We start from the raw sequence: 21,108 nt of genomic DNA, 5'->3' as shown, positions 1-21,108 counted from the left end.
TACGACGTCCTCTCTTCAGCTACAAAACGCATGTGCAAGGACACCTGCTGGCTTTGTGAGAACATGGTGGTACCTTTAAAAACCCGGATAAAAAAAAAAAAAAGGGCATTCAGTCATTTTAGATCAAAATATCAGTTATTCACATGCAAAGGAAGCATATCTTTTTTAAATGTATGATCTAACGCTTTCATAGAGAACACAGACCTTTGAAGAAATACAGCACACTAGAATTAAAAAGTCCTTTACTTCTTTGAGCAACCATGCAAAACCAAAAATAGATTCACTTTCTTACATACAGCATTATGGACACAACCAGCTCTCTTTGATTTTTGCATTGGGTGTTGCTCAACTATTGCACAAATTTCTAAAGCAAATGTTGTAACTTAACCAAAATCACTTTACTTTTTGTTTTTTCACAGCATTATTGATAAACAAAAAAAACAAAAAAAAATCGAACACCACACAACCTGAAACCGATCTGACCCCAATGATAAATAATTTCTCTCAGCCTCGAGGAAAACAATTTATTTCTTAGCTAGAAAGTTAGAAATGTCTATCACTCTGGTTGTATTTAGGTAACAAATTTAAATATTCAAATGTACAATACCTTAATCAAAAAAAGTTTAAAAGTGGTGATGCAGAAACCACTGCCACGATGCAGATATTAAAAATAAATGAGACAATAATAGTCCCTGCCCCTTGGAAAAAAAATAATAAATTAACAGCGTTGCCTGAGTTTGTTGTTATCTGACACCTCAAAGCTGTAAATGACAGATTACTTAAATGCTTCTCAGAAGGTCTAGTCAAAGTACTGACTCATATGGCTGTACTACAAAGCAAGATAAATGGCCTAGCCAGCTGTATTGAGATGAATGTCAGAGTTTTCAGTATCATGATGGTGGATCTGTTTGACACCAGATCAACAGATCATTATCCAGAAGAGTCACGTTTCGCTTCAGAGGAGGTCCAGTTTAGGGCTTTCATTGTGAGAAGTATTTAAAGTCCTTTACAATTCAACATAAAGTAAAGGCTCTTGGTTTGACTATTAAAAAACAACAACCCTGACGACACTCATAGTGTTTCAAGAATAAATAACTCACTGCATTCAATCTAAAAGCCTCCAGTTTTTGGTGACGGCAGGTAAAGAAAAAGAAAAAAGTGCAGAGTGCATCACGTCACCATCCGAACAGCAAATGAAATTGATCTCTTCAAATGGGCAGTTTTTTTATTATTATTATTTTATGAGAATTGATGCCAAACTTCCATTAATTTTAACAAGGATTGGAAAATATATCTACATTTGCAGATTTATTAGTGTACACTAGAACAGTTAGCTAGTTATATTACTTCAGTATTTCCATATATTGCAGTATCTGAGAATTTTCATTTTAAACAGGAAGTGATGCATTTAAAATCTAGATTATTTTGATGTCTGATGAAAATCTACTTTTTTCCTCCAGAAAATACTTTTTTTTTTTAATACAAAAATGTTATGGCTTACATGTCACGATGAAGACTGCTGACTGCTTAAGGTAATATTGACAACTATGTCCGTGAAGTTCTCCATGAATATAATTGTCAATATTATATTAAGCTCAGTTTAAAAATAATTCAATGCAACTTTCTGGAAAGCAGATTTTTGGGTTTTCATCAGTTGTGAGTGAAACATTAAAATGAACAAAAGTAAATGAATGAAATATATCACTCTGTGTATAATAAGTTATGTTGCGAGCTTTTCTGTTTCATTTCATAATGAAATAAATTAACTTATCGATGCTCTTGGTCAGTAACGTGATTTGAGACTTTTATGTGCAAGAATAAATAAATCAACCCTTCTGTGTGGAGGCAAAACTCAAAAGCTTATGTCATAACCTAAACAGTAGCTATTGAACTACAAAACTCCAAATTTCCAGCTATGTTCTCCCACTGCTTTTGACAATAGATGCAGCAAACTTTCTGTCATGATAAAGTAGGGGTTTGCTCTCCATAAGAACCGCATGGTTGCTTGGTACGTTTTGAGTGGAAAAGGCATCTAATCATAACACTCTTAACCTCAGAGTGCAGAGACAATTGTAGTCAAAGTTGCTATACACTGTACTCCCCTCGTCCTCTCTGTGCTTTAAGCTCCATTTATTCCTGTGTGGTCACTTCCTGTTTACGGGGTCAGCTGCTGCAGGAGCTCAATGTAGAGCTCAACACGACTGAGGAGGGGCGCGTCTTTCTCAGCGCGCAGCAACTTGGAGTACACGGCTTTGTAGTTTTTCAACATGTCCTCGTCTTTATTGCTGCGGAGCAAAACAGAGGTGAGCTGGTCAGCGATGAGCTGGACGAAAAAGATCGCACGCAGGGTTTTAGACCGCCGCTCACCTTGGTTTCCGCTTGGTCGTCGTCATCAGTTTGATCACTTGTAACAGCAGGAAGGAGAAACTTGGCTCAAACACGCCAATTAACTTCAGCACCTCCTGGAGGTCCAATCCAGACGTGGAGCCGCCGACCCTATCGGGAGAGTCTGCTGACTCGGCGGCAGATGGTTCCGTCTGCTGCGGGGAGGAAGAGAGCGTTACGCTGTGAGCAACAATATGTGGTCAGAGTGAGCAACCTGAAGAGGGATTTCAAGTTTTTTACTGACTTCTTCCTGCTCCTCCAACAGCTCCTTCTGGATCAGCTGGAAAGCGTGGCGGGTTTCTGACATGATCTCCATCGCTCCAATCAGGCTCTTCAGCTTAGCCACGCTGCTGCTCTGACCTTTAAAAACACACAACGTGGCTAACTGTAGGAAGGCTTTGGAAAAGAAATAATCACACGCGAGTCCAAAACATTTTGAAGGTGAAAGGTTCCCCCCACCCGTCATGGTGAACTCGGTGAAAGCCACCCTCTCCAGCAGCGTGCGCAGCAGCTCACAGGGCGCGTCTTTGAGGCTGAGGAACAGAGAGACGGCTTTGCTGTAGTGAAGCTCCGCCAGGCTGCGGTGTTGCTTCCTCAGGTGTTCGTCCCCCACCTGCGGCACAAGCGCAGCCGGTTTTCTCAGAACACAAATGCGGCAAAGGATGACACAGCAACACAGGAAAGGAGTTCTTCAGATAAATAAGATCATCAGAACTGAGTCGCACTTGGTTTCTAAAGCAGCTGTGGTACATGGAGGCCAGGCGATGGTGGATGGTCGCAGCTCTGTACTGGTACAGCGGTTGCCGGGCCGACTCGGTTTGCAGGTCGCAGTATTTCAAGGACTTCATCATGGCGTCGGTCACCTCGCGTTCAATCTGTACAATCCAAACGCAAAAACGCAGCTTTTGAAGTGGAGGAAACGCAACGTTGTGGGAGCAAGTTGGGCACTGAATATGTGCACCTAAATAAATCAGAATATCATTTGAACTGAATCATTGCAGAGTATCAATGCAAAGAGTGAATCTCATAAATTTCCACCCTCTGCCTTTCTGTTCATTTTGATAATTGGACAAATGGATGGCTGCCAATGAAAAACTAAAATTGAACTAAAATTTCTCAGTTAATTTGGTCAGATCAATATGTTGGCAAACCAACCACAGCGGTCATTAAAATCCAGTGTTGACCATAGCAGGACATATGTATATTGAATTTTATTTATTTTTTTGGTAGGTAATCAATCTATAAATTATTTGAGTTTCACATTTTGAATAAAAGCACCTTAAATAAATTAACTTTTGATGTTTGATGATAGAAATGTTGTGGTGTGTGTGTGTGCGTGCGTGTGCGTGTGTGTGTGGACCGACCTGCTCCTGTGCCTTCCTGGACAGTGGTGCGTAGTCCTGCAGAAGCGTAGCCAGGGTGAAGTAGGTGGTGGACAGCTCCCAGTTCACACTGTCCCATACAGCTGGGTGGCTCTTTCTGCTACCCAGCGCTCTTAAAGCTTGCAAGTAATAGTCTACGGCCTGAGGTAAAAAAAGAAAAAAAAAAGGAGAAATGGAAAAAACTATTTTATATTAGATACATTAAAAACTCCTTGATATATATTACCTTGTTGTAGTAAAGGGCCTCATCTGGAGAGAACTCTCCTCTGCTCTCGTCGGCACAGGCAGGACAGTGGGCCTGAGCGCAGATCCTCATCAGCCTGCCCGTGTTGCACAGCAGTAAGGCCGTGTTGGTGCTGTCCCTGATGGCTTCAAAGTCCTTCATTCCTTTTTCAAAGAAGCTGAAGCTCTTCTTCCACAAGTCCTGCTCTGCTGCAGACACAGACTTCTTCACTAGAACAGAAACAAGACAGCAGCTTAGTTTGACATTTTCGCCACTAGGAAAATAGATCCTGTAAAATGCCGTGAATGCTAAACAAATAAATACACACGTTTAAAAAATCTAGAAGGTCTGATAATTTACCCTGCTTTTCTGTCTGCATGGCTGCTGCCTGGTTCATGTAGTAGACCCCCATCTCATTGCGAATGTTTCCCAGCCGCTTGAGGACCTGGGACAGCTGGTCGGAGGATTGATCTTTCAACACCTCGGTGGTGAGCATCTCATGCGCCGCCTCGTAGCATCTGCAGCTAACAAACAGCTGGTACTCGGGGTCCATAGCCAGATCTGTTGCCATGCTGAAGTCTAATGAAAAGAAAGAAAGATGATTAATATAAGCAATAAGACCAATTAAACAACAACAAAAAAAACAATCACAATAAAAACTTAAAATCATTTTTATATTCTTGTTTAAGTCAGTCTGGCCAGGGCTTCGGTGCATCCACATCTGCTTTTAGGGAATCCATTAAATACGGCTATATGCTTTTAAATAAAAGTGACTTAAATCTTATTGTCTATTGTTCAGACCTTTCAAAATTTGCAAAGTGGGCCCCTTTCCTTTAATAAGCAAATCAATGCAATCCATTTTCTATAATAATTGACACATCCCTTTCCAACAAACAATTTGACAACTCATTTAATTAAAGTATTTCAGCTTGATTTATTTGAGTTTATTTAGTTGAGCAGGTAAAAAAAAACACATTATTTCTTTTCCCTTTTTGCCCCTTATTTTTTTTGTCCTCAAGTTCTTTTGACTTGGTGATTTTGGCCTGCTGTGAAACGTCTAGTTTAGGTGATACAGAATGAAGACAAACCCTGGCAGCTGCTCTCTCTGTGCAGACTGTGCAGGATCTCCTGGTCCTCTTTGGTCTGGTAGCTGTACTCCTCCAGGTACGCTGCCCTGTTGCTGGCGTTCTGGGCCAGCATGAGTTGAATGTCTCCACAGAGCGACAGGCACTGGCTGTGAAACTGGAGCAAATGCGGGTGCAGCGTTTCGCTCACAGAACAGTAAGCATCTGAGGGAGGTGATAAAATACAAAATAAATGAGGAACATAAAGAGACCTGTGGTCAAGAACTGTGAAAATTCTCATTAGGGTGTTAAAAAGGTATTGCTTAATCTGATAAATGTAGTTTCAGCTGTAGTTTTTTTTTATTACACTTTAATGCTAGGTTAATATAGAATTGAGTGGATACAAATTACACGCTACGCATTTTCAAAATTCACATTTTGGAAAAAAAAAAAAGAAGGGAAAAGCCTCTTACCGTAACATTGCAGGGAGAGCTTGATGTAGCGCAGGGCTCGTCCGTACTTCAGCAGGTTGGTGGCAGCGTCCGACAGGACGTAGTACGCCTTGGAGGCTTTGAGGAAGAGCTGCAGTTTCATACGGTGCTGCCAGGAGCCTGGGATCATTCCTGAGCGTGTCGGGTGCTTCTGGTCAGCCTGCCCTGCACCCGCTGGGGTCATGCAGGAAAATCCACAAGTTCACCATTAAGGCATGGTGTTTTTCCATTTTTAACTTCTTTTTGTGACGTGAGCAGAGTAGTCTCACCTCTCTCCATAAGAAGAGAGATGCCTTTCTCAGAAGCTGCGTTAGCGCCTCCATCCTCATATTTTAGCGGGATGGGAGTGTTGGGGTCGGCAGCGGGCAGATCGCTCTCCTTCTTGATGCAGCCATCCACCGCTTTCAACCCCTGTGGATTTATTATGACCATATTTACGGCTCTGATTTGGCTCTTCTGAACAGTAAGACTGTGACATGACATTATGCAAGAACTCGCCTTCAGTACGTAGCTCAGGACATGTCTGCATCGCTCCTCTTTGTCTTGAGAAACAGGAAAAGCACAACTTGGCTGCGGAAATAAAATCAGATCGATGCTTTATGCTTTGAAACTTTCTCCAGCTTTGATCTGAAAACAACTAAAAGTCATCTCTTACTCTGATTTGGTGAGTTGATTTGTATTTCTCAGGGACCGACAGCTCCCCCACGGAGCGGATCACGGCTACCGCTTTGCTGTCGTCCTGAGGCCTGGAGCGGTTGCCGTAGGAACCCATGTCTTCGCCGTCCTCTGTCAGATCGTCGTCGTCGCCCTCCTCCTCCCTGTCCTCGTCGCTGTAGCTGTCTTCGGAGCCACCGGCCCGCAACGACTCCCCTCCGTCTTCGTCGGGCAGCTCGTCGAGCTGGAACAGCTCTGACAGCATGTAGTAGGCCGAGGCGATGATCTGAGCACGAGCAATCAGGGAAAAAAAAAAAAAAAAAGCAATCAAAGGAGGGGTTGGGTTCCTTGAGGCCAAAAGCTGTTGCCCTTTGAATCAAGAGGTTTCACACTGCGCAGCCCAAACGCCGGCTCTGAAAGCTGCGGGTAAAAATGGAAGTGGAATTTTTCTTTCACATACCTGAGGATGTTTCTCTGGATCAAGAAGTTTGACGCAGTTTAGGAGCAGAGTTCGGATTTTGCCATAGTGCTTTCTGTTTTGACTTGCCTTCAGCATCAAGTTGCTGGCCACTCTGCGCCACAAAGACAAACGACGACAGAATCTCATCTCAACTCTTAGTATTTTACCTTCACACATATATTTCAACTTTACACATTATTGAGTCCCTCTGCTTTTTTTCCCCCCTTACACTTTTCACCACTTAACTACTTCTGCATACGTTGTGCTGTTTCAAACATTCAACTTTTACCATAATTTGCTCATTCAGAACATCAATCACTTTGGGCCACGTTGAGATGGAACCTTCCTTCTGACATACCTCGCATTGACTGAAAGATTTTCTTCTTTTGCTTTATTCTACCCATTTCTTACATTACAATTTATGTAGATTTCTTTTGTTCCATATTATGAACCAAACATCACCACAAACATGCTCCTATCCAGAAAGTAGCAATAAAATACAAAAATAAATGAATAAATAAATAAATAAATAAATACATAAATAAATAAATAGAATAATAAAGTTACTCACCTGTACAGTAAAACAGCAACAGGAAGAGTGAAGGGATTCTGATATTTCTCTTCTTCAGCCTCCTCACACAAAGTTGTGAGATCGTAAAGCTTCACTATGTCACTCCCGCTAGCTGTGGATTGAAAATGTGACAGAAGAAGACGTTAGAGCCACAAAAAGAGAGCAATTAGAGCAAATAGAAGTCCCCCCCCCACCCCCACCTTTGAAAAGCCAGTAGGTGTGACCCTCTTTAGTGCAGTTAGACTTTAGGAAGGAGAGGATATTTTGGGCAATATCTTTTACCACCCTTGTAGAGAAATTCGAGTTTTCCAGATGAGGGATGTCTTCTGTTTTTATCATTTCGTATTTCTGAATGAAAACACAAGAAAGCAAAAAGTATTGAAAAAATGTTCAAGAATTGTCAAGGGGCTGTGATTTTGAACGAAAATCCCCACAAGCCAACAAATCAGACAAAAAAAACTCAGCTTAATATTGTTTTCAAGTTTTGTGTCCTGGATGCCCAGATTTAACATGGTAATAGTGTGCACACCATTTCTAAACAGTTAGAAGTTTGTGTTATTGAATGTGTTAACTCTCTGGCAATTTACCTGAACAATGCCATTGACGTGAAAACACATGACGAGCTCTGGGACGTTGCACATGAGATTGTCGAGCCAGTAGTCGATACCAGTTAAAATGTTGATTGGTTTGTTGCTGTCCCTGGGAAAAAAAAAAAACAGAGAGCAAGGGTTCAATCTGGGCTCAACGCTGAGGCCATTAAATCAAAATATGACGCAGCAATCTTTGGAAGCAGTCCAACAAACATTTGTGTAAATTGATTCGGTTTTTTTGTTGTTGTTGTTGTCGTTTGCAAAGGCTGCACATCTTAGCAAACACCAGAAGAAGTCAGCAAGAAATTGAACACATTTCAATTATTCTAACTCAACTACTGCTCTGAATGTACTGTATGAATGTTTGAAAAGGTTTGTGGTTTTTTTGTTCAAAACACTCGAATTAGAATTCAAACTTTATTTATTTGTACCTTTTAACAAGAACAAAGGAAATTAGTATAAAACCTGCTCAAACAAACATGTATGACGTAAACTCCTTCAACTTTACACATTTTGTTAAGTTACAAACATAAACTCCAATATATTTTATTGGAATGTAACTTGATATACCAACACAAAGCAATGCATTACTAAGATAACACCAAGATAAGAATTCATCATCAAACCTTAGTCTCAGACTAACAGCAGGATATCGACCACCTCCAAAAATAGGCATGTTGGATCCAACCAGCATGTGGATGTCCTCAAACGTCCACATGATGTTTCGCACAAAGTCGTTCCTTAAACCCTGTAAGGAATATATATATATATATATATATATATATAAAACATAATACATATATAAGTAAACAAGTAAACAGCTGCAGCACGATTACATTCTTGAAGAGTAAAATATGCTACCTGACTGTTTTCCCCTTCGTTGAAGAGAGTAGGAAGATTCTGCTCTTTAGGCACTGATGTCACCTGACCTAAAGCAAAGTTTCTGTCCACAGGAACATTTTCCTGAAGATTTAACAAAATAAGCACTTAATTTGTGTAGGCATCCCTTATAAAATGTATCTTAAAGCTTCCTAAATCCAACTTTGAGCTGAGGAACCGTCTTTAATCTCATGGTAGCTAAGTTACCCGTTTGGGAGTATCTGCTTCCTCTGCTTCAGACATTGCGCTGGTGAAAGTAGCAGGCCATGAAGAGCTGTACTCTTCGGCTCCATTCTCCTCATCCTCTTCTATCATGTCTTCTGTTACAGGTTCTGCAGCCCCATCACCATTTATACTGCAGAATATAATAGTGAAAATTAAAGCATCTTTAGAAGTCAAATTAAACTGCATATCAAAACTTATTTGGCCAGGAAAAAAAACCCCAAACTCTCACCTGTAGTAGAGGAACTTTGACAGGATGGCTTTCTGATACCAGTGCTCTTTGCTCTTCTTCTTTCTCTGCCACTTTTGATCTATTAGGCGCTGGTAAATCTCTTTGAGCCACGTCCAGTCTCCTGTCTACAACAAAACATTTCAGTACTTAGTTAACAGAAGTTGTCATTAGTATAACTGTTCTGACAGAGTTGAATAAAACACGTCTCCCTGTACCTGAGAAGATCTTCTTAGGAGTTCCTGAGTGTCCAGCTCATCCAAAAGCAACGTCCTTCCGACACGATGAACAGCCATACTAACATGGGACTTGCTGTAGGGGATTTTCAGAAGCTTCTTGATGTTCTGCAGAAAACAGAAAAGAATAAGCTTTGACCATGTTCATACTTCAGAAACAAGTTAGAAAGATAAGGATAAGGAAAAGAGCTACCAACCTCAGAATCTGATACGACATCCACGTCATCGCCAATGCAGTCAATGAAGTCATAGGCCATCCCAAAACTGTAAGGATGAAAAAAAAAAAAAAGATCCCAATACAGTTTTTCACTTATGTTTTTTTTTCTCCACTTATTCAAAGCTTCACCCACTCTGAGGCAATTTATTAAACATGGCTGCTAGATCTTTACATGCTCTTGGAATTATACAATAATAAGTTCTGCAGTGATGCCAATTGCAACTAATTATGGGCAAGTCATACTGTGGAGAAACTGGCAATCCAGTATGTTGGAATCAGTCTTTCTGAGAGCTTCCTAGACATTTTATTTCTTTCAGAGAGAAATCATCCCAAATACCAAATGTCTAGAACTGTAATGTAGTTTTTAAATCTGGAACTTTCAGTACTTACAAGTTATACAATATTTAGCTCAAAATATTACATTATTGTGGCCTACTGCAAAAGTTTCAAGATACTGAGATTAAAGACCTTAATCGCAAAGGACAGTTTTCTGCCACTTTGTTTCACACAAATGAGCTAAAAGGAGGGTTTGGCTAGTTGCAAGAAGAGGGAGCTGGCACCAAATTATTCCTCAGACGTGCAGAAGAAGTTCTCATCTAACAGAAATCAAGGTCAAGTTAAACCCTTAATTAGAACAGGAAATGGCATTTACAACTCTTGAGGAAACTTGCAACACACAGGAGTCTTTTCTTCAATGAATGTACAATGAATGTTTGCTGCTACACGGGCACCGCATCTTTAGATTTGCTATCCCTGCTTCTCATGCGTCTGCGACAAAACTGGTGCTTACGTCTAGGGGCATCAAAGAGATATGTGCAATTCAGATTAGCAGAAAACTTCTGTATTCTGACACTGTCAGGATAGTTATGTAAGGTGTGTCAGGTCTAACCAAATTGGTCAAAGTGACGCCAGGTGGATAAACCCCTAAGGCTGCTTCTAACTAAACAAAACTTTTTCACACCTCTTAATGGCATCTCTCGTGTCATTCATAACTCCACACAAACTGCACTGGGTGTCTTTGTTATGATTTATTTAATTATTATTTCTCCCTTGACTGATCTCTATCTGATTTTTATGTTTTAGAGGCACAGGGAGAAATTATTTTTGTTTCACCTATTTTAAAGAGTTATTTTCACACAGAAAATTTCAAAACGCATTTTGCTTGTTCGAACTAAGTGAAGTTGCAGCGTTTTCACTGTACACTAATGAATGCTAATACCTAGAGAACGGCTTGCTCTTGCTGCTGGAGCCTAACACAGTGGTGCCAGCACTGCCCAGCTGGGGGTTTTCTCTCAGCCAGTTGGCAGGTGGAAGCTTCAGGTCCGTCTTCTCCTGCAGGAGGGCGTAGGTGGTCGGAGGTGGGGCAGCAGAGTACTTGACCACGGCGCAGCTCTTTACTTCTCCATTCCCTAAGCATACTGTCATGTCCTGTAAACAAGACAATTAGATAGCAGATTATAATTTAGCAATAATAGTCATGTTACTGCTAAGTCTATTTAATTTTTTATTACTTAACACAATTAATAAAAATAAAACAACAAAGCAACCAAACTGATTTTAGAATAAAACTTTGACGTCACGTCCACTTGAGTCAAAAGTCACTAAGTAAAAGGAAGATTTCACAGAGATAGAACCAGACTATTGAAAAACTTAAAAGCAACATGAAAATCTTACAAAATAAATGTATGAATTTAATAATGATGAGTAATTTCATTCTGTAGATGTCAGATATTTCTTAAGATATTACAGGGTAAACCATCTAGAGACAGTAACATATTTTGCGAGTTAACAAGATAGTGTAGTCAGTTTTAAATTATTTCGCTCCAATAGCTTGACACATGTTTCTGCTGCTGTCTTTGTTGTACCCTTTAAAACTGCTTATCATAGTGAGTATCGCAGTTTGTGCCCTGAGAAGCATGACTTTTGGGGCAATTAAATGAACAGTTATAGGTAAATTACTTTGCATTTTCTCTAGCCACTGAAAAACGAACATCAAAAATGTGTATGTGACTTTCAAATATTAATGGTAATATTTAAAACAATTTACTAAATTAAAATGTTTTAGGTGACTGGGTTGCAACTTATCAGATTTTAAATTGAACAGCAGGACATAAATTGTGGTACCTACTACTCTTAATATACTTTTATCAATGAAGCTGTGGCCGCAGGAAACTAGATTTTTATGATTTTGAGGGATGTCTCGACACTTATTTTATAAGTGATTAAACTAACATAACGCCAGGAAACTTAGCAAACGTACACACTTTGCATATTAAAACACGACAATAAACATGTAATCTTAAACACAACAAATACAATATAATACTGATCAGCCTGGTAACTTGCATGTTTGCTGTAATCTCCTGTGCAAGAGGGACCACCAACATCTTCTTTTGAATTATCCATGGGAACCCCAGGCTCTCTGTCCTCAGGTGGCAAGCTCATACTGGACAAGTGAGTCTTTCCACTTCTCTCTGCTGTCTTCTACCTATTTCTAACAACTGAAAAACAAACATATATCTCAGGCGACACAAGTAATGGCTTTATAAGGTACGTAAACACACAATTGCATAGACAAAGTCAGTGGCAACTTCAGACTGTCAAGCTAGCTCAAGAAAACAGCAGTCAACGTGGAAAAACTGACTGGAAAAAACGTGGAAAAAAGTGGTTTCACAATACGAGTATAGCACTAAAGCTAACCCACAGTCAAATGACAACTTGCTATTACTTTTCACAGTCTAAATAATGAATACTCACTAGTCAATAAACACGTTTTAGATGCCTGTAGCCTACCTCTTTCCCATCTGCAGTCACTCTGTGTGCAGTTCTCGCACTGACAACAAGCTAATGACGACTTCCTGTTTAACGGTAAAACGAACTGCAAAACTATTCTTATTTCCTATTTATAAAAATAAACCTGTTTGGAAATTGAGCAAAAAGAAAAAAATCAGACTGTTAATATGCTACACAATCTTTATGAATAAGAATATCTGATTTAAAACCTCATTTTGAAAAGAGGCGTGAACCGGAAATACATTGAAGAGTTCTTTCTAGAAAAATGGAGCGCTTTCTCTTTTATTCTGAGGGCTTTTATTCTGAAATTTACGGCCAGTTTGACACTTTTTTATATTTTCAAGGACCACAATTCGATATAAATACATACTTTGCTTAACAAATATTACTATATTTGTGCTGCAGGTTTAAGTCATTAAATAACTTAAGCCACCACTGCGCTCGTAAAACACACCATAGGATCGAAGCAGACCAATAACCTGTGGCATTATTATCCCCGCTCAGCTGGTGAGCCTGACAGCTGAAACATATAAAGAGTCCATATGTTGCAACACAGGAATGTTGAACATTTAAACTAAAATAAAAACTCATATATCCATTTTTAAAAAATGATGAATACACATGTAATGAATTATCTTTCCACATTTAATATGTATTTTGTAATTTAAAGTATTAATTTAATGTATTTATATCCAGTTTAAAACGAATTTCGCTCATTGATGCATTGATATTATATTATATTAGATTATAACCTACATTCAGGGAATGTCACGCTGCTGACTGAACAGGGACGAGTTGCGACACTTCGCTGCTGGACGCAAATTCTCCTGGTGATGACTAAGAGTTCATTTTTTCCGCAGAACAGAGTCGACAGCTCAAGGCTTCTGAACAGGAATAAACTGAGGAGCAGTTCACGTGTAACAATGGGGAGCTGGAAGAATCACGTGCGATCTCAACTTCTTATAAGAGACGATAAAGAAAAACTACCATATGTTGGCGTTTTCAATAGATGTAAGAACAATTTCAACATATTTACTGATCCTCGTTTATGATAATCACTGCTTTGTCCCTCCAGTCTCTCAGCTGGAGGACCAATTTGAAATTCGCACAGGGATTTTGGAGGATCTTCAATGTAAAAGGTTAGTATGACCTATTCTTTTTGAGACATCGACGTTGTATTTCATTTATCTTTTTAGTTATTTATGTATTTGTTATTTTATTTTAGTTTGGAACGAGCAGGAGTAGAAGTTGACATAAACGCCAAACTCCTTCAACTCCAGCTGAGAGAAAGTGAACACTTGGCAGAGAAGGTGAGTTTAATGGGAAACGCATTAAAAAGTTCTGAAACCTACAGGTAGACATGCGTAAATTAACATAAAATCCAAAGATTATTCTTTGTTAGGCTGTTTGAGTTCAGCAAGTAAAACTCATTTATGTAGTCATTACAGACGGAGCTTAGTTCTGTTCATTTTGACAAGTAGTTTCAGTATTTCAGTATTAGAAATTGGTTTATGTAATATTTAAATTTCTCCTGAGAAATTTATGTCATATGTCATATCCATTAAAAAAAGGGAGAAATAAATGCTTGAACTGCTGTATATTCTATGGGCACAAGTTAGAAGGTTTGGGCACATTTTTCATCATTTACAGGCATTATTATGGAATACGGCTTGCAGCACTAACTACACTCTTCAAGTCATTGCTATTTGATTTGTTCGGTTCCTGACCTTTAAACTCATGATATCTTCTCATAATTCAATTATCCAATCCCCTTTTTTGTCTCCCCAGCTGTCTCAAACTGTCTCCGACATGACCTCAGTCTTGTATGTAAAAGAAGCTGAGGTCCAGTACTGCCAGTCACGGTAACGTACATCCTGGCAATTCCCTACCAAAAGCCTAATCTATATTAGGCTTTTTTTTTTTGCCTCTTAGACAAAAGAAACGTGCACAGAAATTGCATGAAATAACTTACTTCACTTAAGATTACTATCTGACTACTAAAGCTTGAGCACTATGCATGAGAAGCATCTGTTTCTATTAAAAATCATATCAGTCTCATTGGACAAATGATCCGTTTCAAAAAATGTCTTTTAACATTCTAGCTATCTGGACTGGTTTGTTCTCTGTTTCAGGGAACCTAAACTGCATGAGTGGAGTGTATGATGAAAACATTTCTGATTTATTTTCAGAATCAATCGCCCAAGGATCACCAGCAGTGGCTTAAATGTGGAGTTTACTTTCTGAGGCCAGAGGGTTGTTGGGTGTTTGGCTATTTTTGAACTGAATTTTAAATAATCTTAAAGATTCTCTTGCTGAAAGATTGAAGAGTGGCTTCTGTGAAAGAACCAAGTCAATTGAATTTTAAACAAGTTGAACCAAGGCACAATATCTTGTTTTGGAACGTGCGCAGTCTGTCCTCCTCTTTGGCTCTTTAGGTCATCTCGTCATTATCGCTCTTTATCACTCTATTGCCAACTCAGCTCTTAGAAGAATACACAAACCAGAGGATTTCCATTTAGGATTAAAAAAAATAAATGTTTAACAGGGTGTTCTAGTTTTCCTTTAACTTTAACATCTATATTAGGCTTCTATTTTTTTTCAAACCAGCTTTTCTTTTTCAGAGCATTCTTGGTTAGAATATTGAACTATGAACAAGTATGATCAGAGTTAGTCTGTGTGTCTTCTTAATATTACTCAGAAAAATTGGTTGAGATGACATCTGAACCCATTTAAGAAAAAAAAAAGCTTGTTAAGGTTTTTTAACTTGTACTTTGAAATCAAATATCTGCGTTTAGGAACAGAACTACAGAGGGATCAATGCATGATGACCGTTTCACAACTTTGCTGTTCCAGTGTGTCACAACACCGCCAAGAGGCGCTTACTCTGGCTAGAGCGAAAAACAACTTAAAGGCTGTCCTCCAAGAGTTTGAGTTCACCATGGAGTGTCAGTCCAAAGAGCTGGTGGCCCTGCGCTCGGAGCGGACCAAACTGAAGGAGGCGCTGGAGCAGGCCCACAGAGACAAAGAGGAACTCGTGCAGCGATGGATAGAGGAAAAGAGTGCTGAAGCAGATCGACTGAATGAACACAACAACTTAATGCAAACGTAAGAGCATTAAAGTGAGATCAATGTTGTAATCAAAGCTTGAGAAACAATTATCTAGTCATTGTGAAAGGATGAAATGGCGGTCAATGGGTTTTTTTGGTTTGTTTGTTTGTTTGTTTCTTTCTTTCTTTCTTTGTTTCTTTTTTCCCCTGAAGTTACTTCTTTTTACCAGGTGGCAACATCTGGACAAACAGCTGAAGAAGCATTTCCACGGGGAAAGAGGAAAACGCTTTACTCACTTAGTGACAGACGCTACGGATGGTGTGAGAGAAACATCTCAGTCTGTCATTCAGGGTAAGAGTTCTCTCCTTTTAGATGCGTATATTTATATATAAAATGTTTTCACTTTTTTTTTTCTTCCGTTTGGTTGTTTCACTTAAAATTCTCAATATTGTTAAAATTTATATTTAACCTTCCATTGATCCAAACATGTTGGACTACAGACTCTATGTTTTAATGGTAACCCACTTAACATGCCCTTTAAACTGTGGACTTTCTTCTCTTGTCCTCAGGAGTTCAAGACTCTAGACAGGAAGTTGAGATTAAAACAGCATCTCTCCTTCAGAAAATGTCTGGTATCGCTAACCCTGACTTCATAGTAGAGACATTTATCAATCTGTGTTTGTTTAAAGGAAGGCATCAATAATAACACAAAATGGAACATGCATGGGACAACAAATGTCTGCTGTATTTAAATATCAGCTATGAGCTGCAAAATGTGTTTGTTAAAATATAGTATCCAATTATGAGCAGATTCTCAGCTAAGTGTGTTTCAACATAATTATAAAAACACTGAAAATCTTTAGTTGAATGCAAGTTCTTGTTTTAAGAGGTATAGGATGATATTTTTTTGTTTGCTGGTATTTTTTTTTTGTTTTGTTTTGTTTCTTCTTAGGATTTTAAGTCTTTGTAAAAGGAACCTTGCTTTGTAAACAGAAAAACTGTACCAGATTTAAATTGATTATATTCTGGTGGGTTTTTATTTGTAAGCCATAATAAAAGTAAAGGAACATGCTATACTTTTTTTCTTTTTGTCATCATGCATAAACACGTGCTTTTTCTATTTAACGCACCATGAGTATGAAACTTTCTTTCCAAACATGTTTCATTATTTTTCATAGAACATTGTTTCCCCTTGCTCTAATGCATGAAAATAGAAATATATATATTTTTTTAAAGATTCATGTAGGTTGTGTATATTCTGTTACTTAGGATAATAAAATAAGGAATGAGTAAAGATAAACATAATTACAAAATAAGAAATTTGGGAAGAAACCCACATTTCCCAGTACATAAAACCTTTGAAACCAATAGTTTATGGGTAGCATACTTCAGCAAGAAGGTAGTTCTAAGTGCTTTGCATAAAAAAACAGCAAATAAAGAACGCATTAAATTGCAGTGGCAGAATAAAGAGAAATAATGGAAATTAATAGTCCAATTGTGAAGCATGTCAGAAAAAGTCTATTTTACAATTGTCAATCAAAGGCAGTTGTAAACAAAAAGAGTTTTAGCCCAAAGCATCAAATATCAATTCCAGAAATGCTTCACTCCAATCATTTTGCAGTGATTGGAAATGCATGTAACTGTGGCAATGATCTTGTTAAAAAAATAAAACACTCACACATTCAAAAGTCAGTGCTCAAGCGAAATTTAGCTACTTTTAAAGAAATGTCATCATATATATATATATATATATATATATATATATATATATATATATATATATATATATATATATATATATATATATATATATGAGTTGGGTAGCTCTTGAATTGCTACAAAATAAAGCTGTATTTCCTTCAGCCCACTGGCTGTAATGTTGACACCTTGAGATGCCATGAGACCTAAATTCTGAACATCATGGCATGGAGTGCATCCCAGTTCCAGTTTTCCATGTCTGGCATATAACCATTCATTTTAGCTTTTAAACTGGTTATATTGATCCTGTGTCCAGACAGAGGGACAATCAGTAGCCCAGCATCATGACCTGTTTGTTCTGAAGATCCTGCTGCTTCCACTTCTCTTCCTAACATGGCGCCTCCTCACCCTGACTCTCATACTGATAGGAGGAACCACAGAGCTCTGTTAGGTTAAAGCTCATCTTCTGAAGTTGGGATATTTTTCCTCCAACAGGTTCCAGAGGAATCACCTCAAACCAGATGTTGGACTAGATTTTATTTCAATGTCATTTGTAAATGTTAGCTTCTCATTTTCAACAGTGGAGCTATAAAGGTTGAAAAACGTTATTATTTTGGAGAAAGTCTCATCAACATCAATATTTCCACTAAATAAGAGGTAAAAAAAGAAAATTGTTTGATAAAGGAAAAGCCTCTCAGACTCTGAGCCTGACAGCACCAAATAATTTTTTATATTAGACAATTAATTTATTTTCACACAATTATCGCGGTAGAAGACATGTGCTTATTAAATACTTAATGAAACATATTTACCGTGTTTGATGTTTGTTGTGATTGACGTATAGGCCTACTCACAAAGAACGAGGTAATTAGTCTAAGTCTGTAGTTTATTGAATGTTCAGAAACTACAGCGGCTGTGATGCGCCAAGACAAAGGTAAAACTACCCGAGCAGGTGATCAACTCTAAACCACTCGCACCTTTTTACTGTCCGTCTCTCTCTGTCATTTAAGCACACCCGTTGCCATGGCAATATTACGTTAAAAACATAACATTCAGTCCTTTACGATATCAGGTTTTCAGGCTTGATATTTATTTTGCGAGTATTAATAAGCGCTCCCTGAACACAGTGGAGGTTGATTAGTTTTAATTTTAAACTCCTGCTCTGCTCGTTATTTTGATAATGGAACCGAAACGCACAGAATTGCGCAACACCTTGTTGAAACAATAATTACTGAGATTGTTATTGTTGTTGAATCATTAATTTGAACACGTTTTGTTGATTTTTTGTTGTTGTTCTTTAATAAAGTTATTAACATTTTGATAAGGAGTAAGAGGAGGACGTGCTGCTCTCAGCCTCCTGGCAGCGTTCAGTTTGTCACCTAATGCTGAGATCGACTCAAAACCTTCTTCGATCGACGTGTTGCAGCCCTGCTCTAGCAAAGCACGAACAGTTCAGAGACCATTTGACATGGGAAAAAAGTTATTTATTAACTGATTAAGTCTGTTCTAGATTGTTCTTGAAAAACTAATCAGTCACGGCTAATTAGTGGGTGAACTCACGGCTGCACAGTGAACCCACTGATTTTTTACAGCTGACAGCCGCTCCTCTCTCTTGCAGGTACTCCGTAACCCCTCTAACTCTTTTAGGGGTACGCAGTACCCTGCCGTACCCTCTTACTTTCACCCCTGATAATAATACAATAATACAATGTATTTAATCAGTGACTAGTTTGTCTAATGTAAAAATGTTTCAGAATTCTGCACTTGGTTCACCGTGTTTATATTAATGTCAGAAAATGACAAAACACATCTCAATATTTTATGAACATTATTTGTAAATGTCCTCTCATTTGCATTTTACACATTGCTCTGACTTTTGCAACTGCTTAAGAATAGAAATATCTTTTATTCTGTATTGTCCCACAGTTTAATGTGTTTCTTGACAGCAAAGTGTCCCAGATTGCTCGCTAGCACTACTTCAGAGAGAAGATTGTACAAGCTATTATTCAATTTCCTGAGCAAATAAACTGGACTACTTTCCCCGTTCTGTATTGCTGTCAGAATTCCAGATCTGCAGCTCCGTGGCGATCTGGTATCAGATTGCATGTTGCCTGTTCCAGGTTTCCATGGTCACTGCAATTTTATTTAGCTGTTAAGCTGAACATAATGTGTGTGTTTGGTTCCACTGAAACCACTCAATAGTGACGTCTCAAACTGTGTCAAAATGGTGAAAGGTGGAAAACGCTACCGTGGTATGGACAAGGATGGCCAGTGGGTAAGGAACTGTACATTTGATTGACCTTATGCAGCAAAACACTCAAAACTAAATGCATTCTGGTTTTATTTGTCTTTGTCCTCAGTTTGCCCATCCACACTGTTCAAAGATAGCATCTCGTGAAGCCTGTACGACTACTGGAGCTATGCTGAGTGAGACTAATACATTGTTGCCTCAGGATTGGCATGTGAAGCGCTATCCTAAATGTAAATTTCACCAGGTCTGTGTGTTCATGTGTTTAGGAATTGAAATACATTGTTCTGTCCAAATTAGCCAATGAAATCAGATTTTTGACATTGAGTTCTGTTGTGTTGTGAATATTTTCGTTTATTGCTGTTACTCCCTTAGACGATTTGAAAATGTACAAGAGAAAATAAGTTTGAGGAAATTCATGTGTCACAGAGATGTGACACATAAAGTGTAGTTAACTCCCCAGGGAAAGCACAACCTCACCATCTTGTTTTCCAGCTTAACACTTGATTGCTATATTTTGTGACCTTTCAGACCCCTTTCACAAGTTTCTCAAAAAAGTGAATAGCAACTTTTTTTTATGTTATTAAAGCTTGAATGGCAAATATTGAAGATTTAAGCAAATTTACAGGAAATTTTTATTAAATTTCCATGCAAACATAAAAAATAGCACCCATAACAATTTAGACAGCTTATCAAGCAAAAAATGATCTGGGGTTTAGCTACTCTTCTTGGAAGCTGAAAGGAAAGCTTCCAAACTGTGCAGCGATCGATACAAACACAGGAATTTGATTTTTTTCTGCTGCTTTCCAGCGTTCCAGGGAGGATTATCCATTATCATGTCATGACAATAAGACCACCTTAAAAAGTAGCATCTCAGTCTTCTCTAATGTGAGTATTTATTTAGTTTCAGCACATGAAGGATGCGCTTCTATACGCTAATGTCCTTTCCACATGTGTGTCTTTTCTGTGTTTGTGTACATCAGGGTGTGGGACGAAGGAAGTATTCTGGTGATCATATGCAAACCAAGACTCAGGTCTGTCTAACCCACGATTCAGGTGAAGAGCCTGTATGCAGCTTCTCTCCAAGCCAACCTGACTTTACTTCAGTGGAGGTCTTTAGTGTACCTACCAAGAACAGGAGGTTCCCTCGAAACCACAAACTGAGGTCAGAAGAGGCCTTTGAGAAGTCAAGGGAGCAATTCATGTGGTTTGGACAAGACACAGCCCATGTCCCAGTTGGTCTGGATGTGCTGATAACTGCCAACCTGTCGCCACCTTCAGGACGCTGAAGGTGAAAACCTCCAGACATACGATGAAAACGTTTGGGTGGCTGGAATAAAAGATTAAGTGAGTTTTAATTTTAGGACACGCAGACCAAGTGTTGGTTCAAAAACACAACTTCAGATGATAGCAAAGAAAGAAATATGTGTTATTGTGTCATTTTATCTCAACTATGGACCAGGACTCCATGTCTTTTAATAAAGTTTAAATTGAACCAAATTGTAATCCATCCATTTTCTTACACCCTTGTCCCTCAGTGGGGTCAGGAGGGGTGCTGGTGCCTATCTCCAGCTGGCGTGCCGGGCGAGAGGCGGGGTACACCCTGGACAGGTCGCCAGTCTGTCGCAGAGCAACACAGAGACACACACACACACTCACTCACACCTAGGGACAATTTGGAGAGGCCAATTAACCTGACAGTCATGTTTTTGGACTGT

The 21,108-nt window shown here is 38.8% G+C and overlaps 3 protein-coding genes across 4 annotated transcripts; 2 read left to right on the top strand and 1 right to left on the bottom strand.

Moving 5' to 3' along the window:
• Positions 1-225: 225 nt before the first annotated feature.
• edrf1 (erythroid differentiation regulatory factor 1) lies at positions 226-12,504 on the bottom strand. The gene is made up of 26 exons (XM_008429313.3): positions 12,397-12,504; positions 11,950-12,104; positions 10,823-11,031; positions 9,584-9,650; positions 9,369-9,494; positions 9,154-9,278; positions 8,907-9,054; positions 8,682-8,783; positions 8,447-8,568; positions 7,818-7,929; positions 7,431-7,578; positions 7,231-7,342; positions 6,660-6,771; positions 6,201-6,485; positions 6,044-6,115; positions 5,815-5,956; positions 5,528-5,719; positions 5,079-5,279; positions 4,351-4,569; positions 3,994-4,220; positions 3,750-3,908; positions 3,111-3,260; positions 2,845-2,998; positions 2,630-2,745; positions 2,368-2,540; positions 226-2,285 (listed from the first exon to the last, which is right to left on the bottom strand). Exons 2-26 carry the CDS (start codon positions 12,046-12,048, stop codon positions 2,156-2,158), a joined length of 3,702 nt encoding a protein of 1,233 aa, XP_008427535.1. The 5' UTR covers positions 12,049-12,104; positions 12,397-12,504; the 3' UTR covers positions 226-2,155.
• Positions 12,505-13,153: 649 nt separating this feature from the next.
• On the top strand, positions 13,154-16,521 carry LOC103476758 (autophagy-related protein 16). Of its 2 annotated transcripts, none has more exons than XR_014091141.1 (7): positions 13,154-13,407; positions 13,472-13,535; positions 13,622-13,706; positions 14,185-14,258; positions 15,250-15,501; positions 15,657-15,795; positions 16,014-16,152. XR_014091141.1 is itself a non-coding variant. In XM_008429312.2 (7 exons), the coding sequence occupies exons 1-7, from the start codon at positions 13,230-13,232 to the stop codon at positions 16,145-16,147; spliced, it is 909 nt and encodes a 302-aa protein (XP_008427534.2). In that variant the 5' UTR covers positions 13,154-13,229; the 3' UTR covers positions 16,148-16,521. The 2 variants fall into 2 exon arrangements, 1 of the variants encoding a protein (XP_008427534.2); XM_008429312.2 differs by having other exon boundaries at positions 15,674-15,795; positions 16,014-16,521.
• Positions 16,522-19,248: 2,727 nt separating this feature from the next.
• Positions 19,249-20,890, top strand: tex36 (testis expressed 36). Its single transcript, XM_008429311.2, has 4 exons — positions 19,249-19,417; positions 19,503-19,637; positions 20,201-20,278; positions 20,374-20,890. The coding sequence occupies exons 1-4, from the start codon at positions 19,367-19,369 to the stop codon at positions 20,677-20,679; spliced, it is 570 nt and encodes a 189-aa protein (XP_008427533.2). The 5' UTR covers positions 19,249-19,366; the 3' UTR covers positions 20,680-20,890.
• Positions 20,891-21,108: the final 218 nt, after the last annotated feature.

This window comes from Poecilia reticulata, chromosome 15 (genome assembly GCF_904066995.2).
Source record: "Poecilia reticulata chromosome 15, P_reticulata-male-v2, whole genome shotgun sequence".
NCBI classification, from domain to species: Eukaryota; Metazoa; Chordata; class Actinopteri; order Cyprinodontiformes; family Poeciliidae; genus Poecilia; species Poecilia reticulata.
This window is presented reverse-complemented; position numbering and strand designations above follow the sequence as displayed.

Coding starts and splice junctions, on each gene's coding strand:
- tex36 (XM_008429311.2), top strand. CDS start 19,367: ATGGTGAAAGGTGGAAAACGCTACCGTGGTATGGACAAGGATGGCCAG. Junction 19,418..19,502: donor TGGACAAGGATGGCCAGTGG/GTAAGGAACTGT, acceptor CTTTGTCCTCAG/TTTGCCCATCCACACTGTTC. Junction 19,638..20,200: donor CTAAATGTAAATTTCACCAG/GTCTGTGTGTTC, acceptor GCTGCTTTCCAG/CGTTCCAGGGAGGATTATCC.
- edrf1 (XM_008429313.3), bottom strand. CDS start 12,048: ATGAGCTTGCCACCTGAGGACAGAGAGCCTGGGGTTCCCATGGATAAT. Junction 9,279..9,368: donor TCCTAAGAAGATCTTCTCAG/GTACAGGGAGAC, acceptor GTTTTGTTGTAG/ACAGGAGACTGGACGTGGCT. Junction 8,569..8,681: donor ACGAAGGGGAAAACAGTCAG/GTAGCATATTTT, acceptor TATTCCTTACAG/GGTTTAAGGAACGACTTTGT.
- LOC103476758 (XM_008429312.2), top strand. CDS start 13,230: ATGACTAAGAGTTCATTTTTTCCGCAGAACAGAGTCGACAGCTCAAGG. Junction 13,408..13,471: donor TGTTGGCGTTTTCAATAGAT/GTAAGAACAATT, acceptor TTGTCCCTCCAG/TCTCTCAGCTGGAGGACCAA. Junction 13,707..14,184: donor GTGAACACTTGGCAGAGAAG/GTGAGTTTAATG, acceptor TTGTCTCCCCAG/CTGTCTCAAACTGTCTCCGA.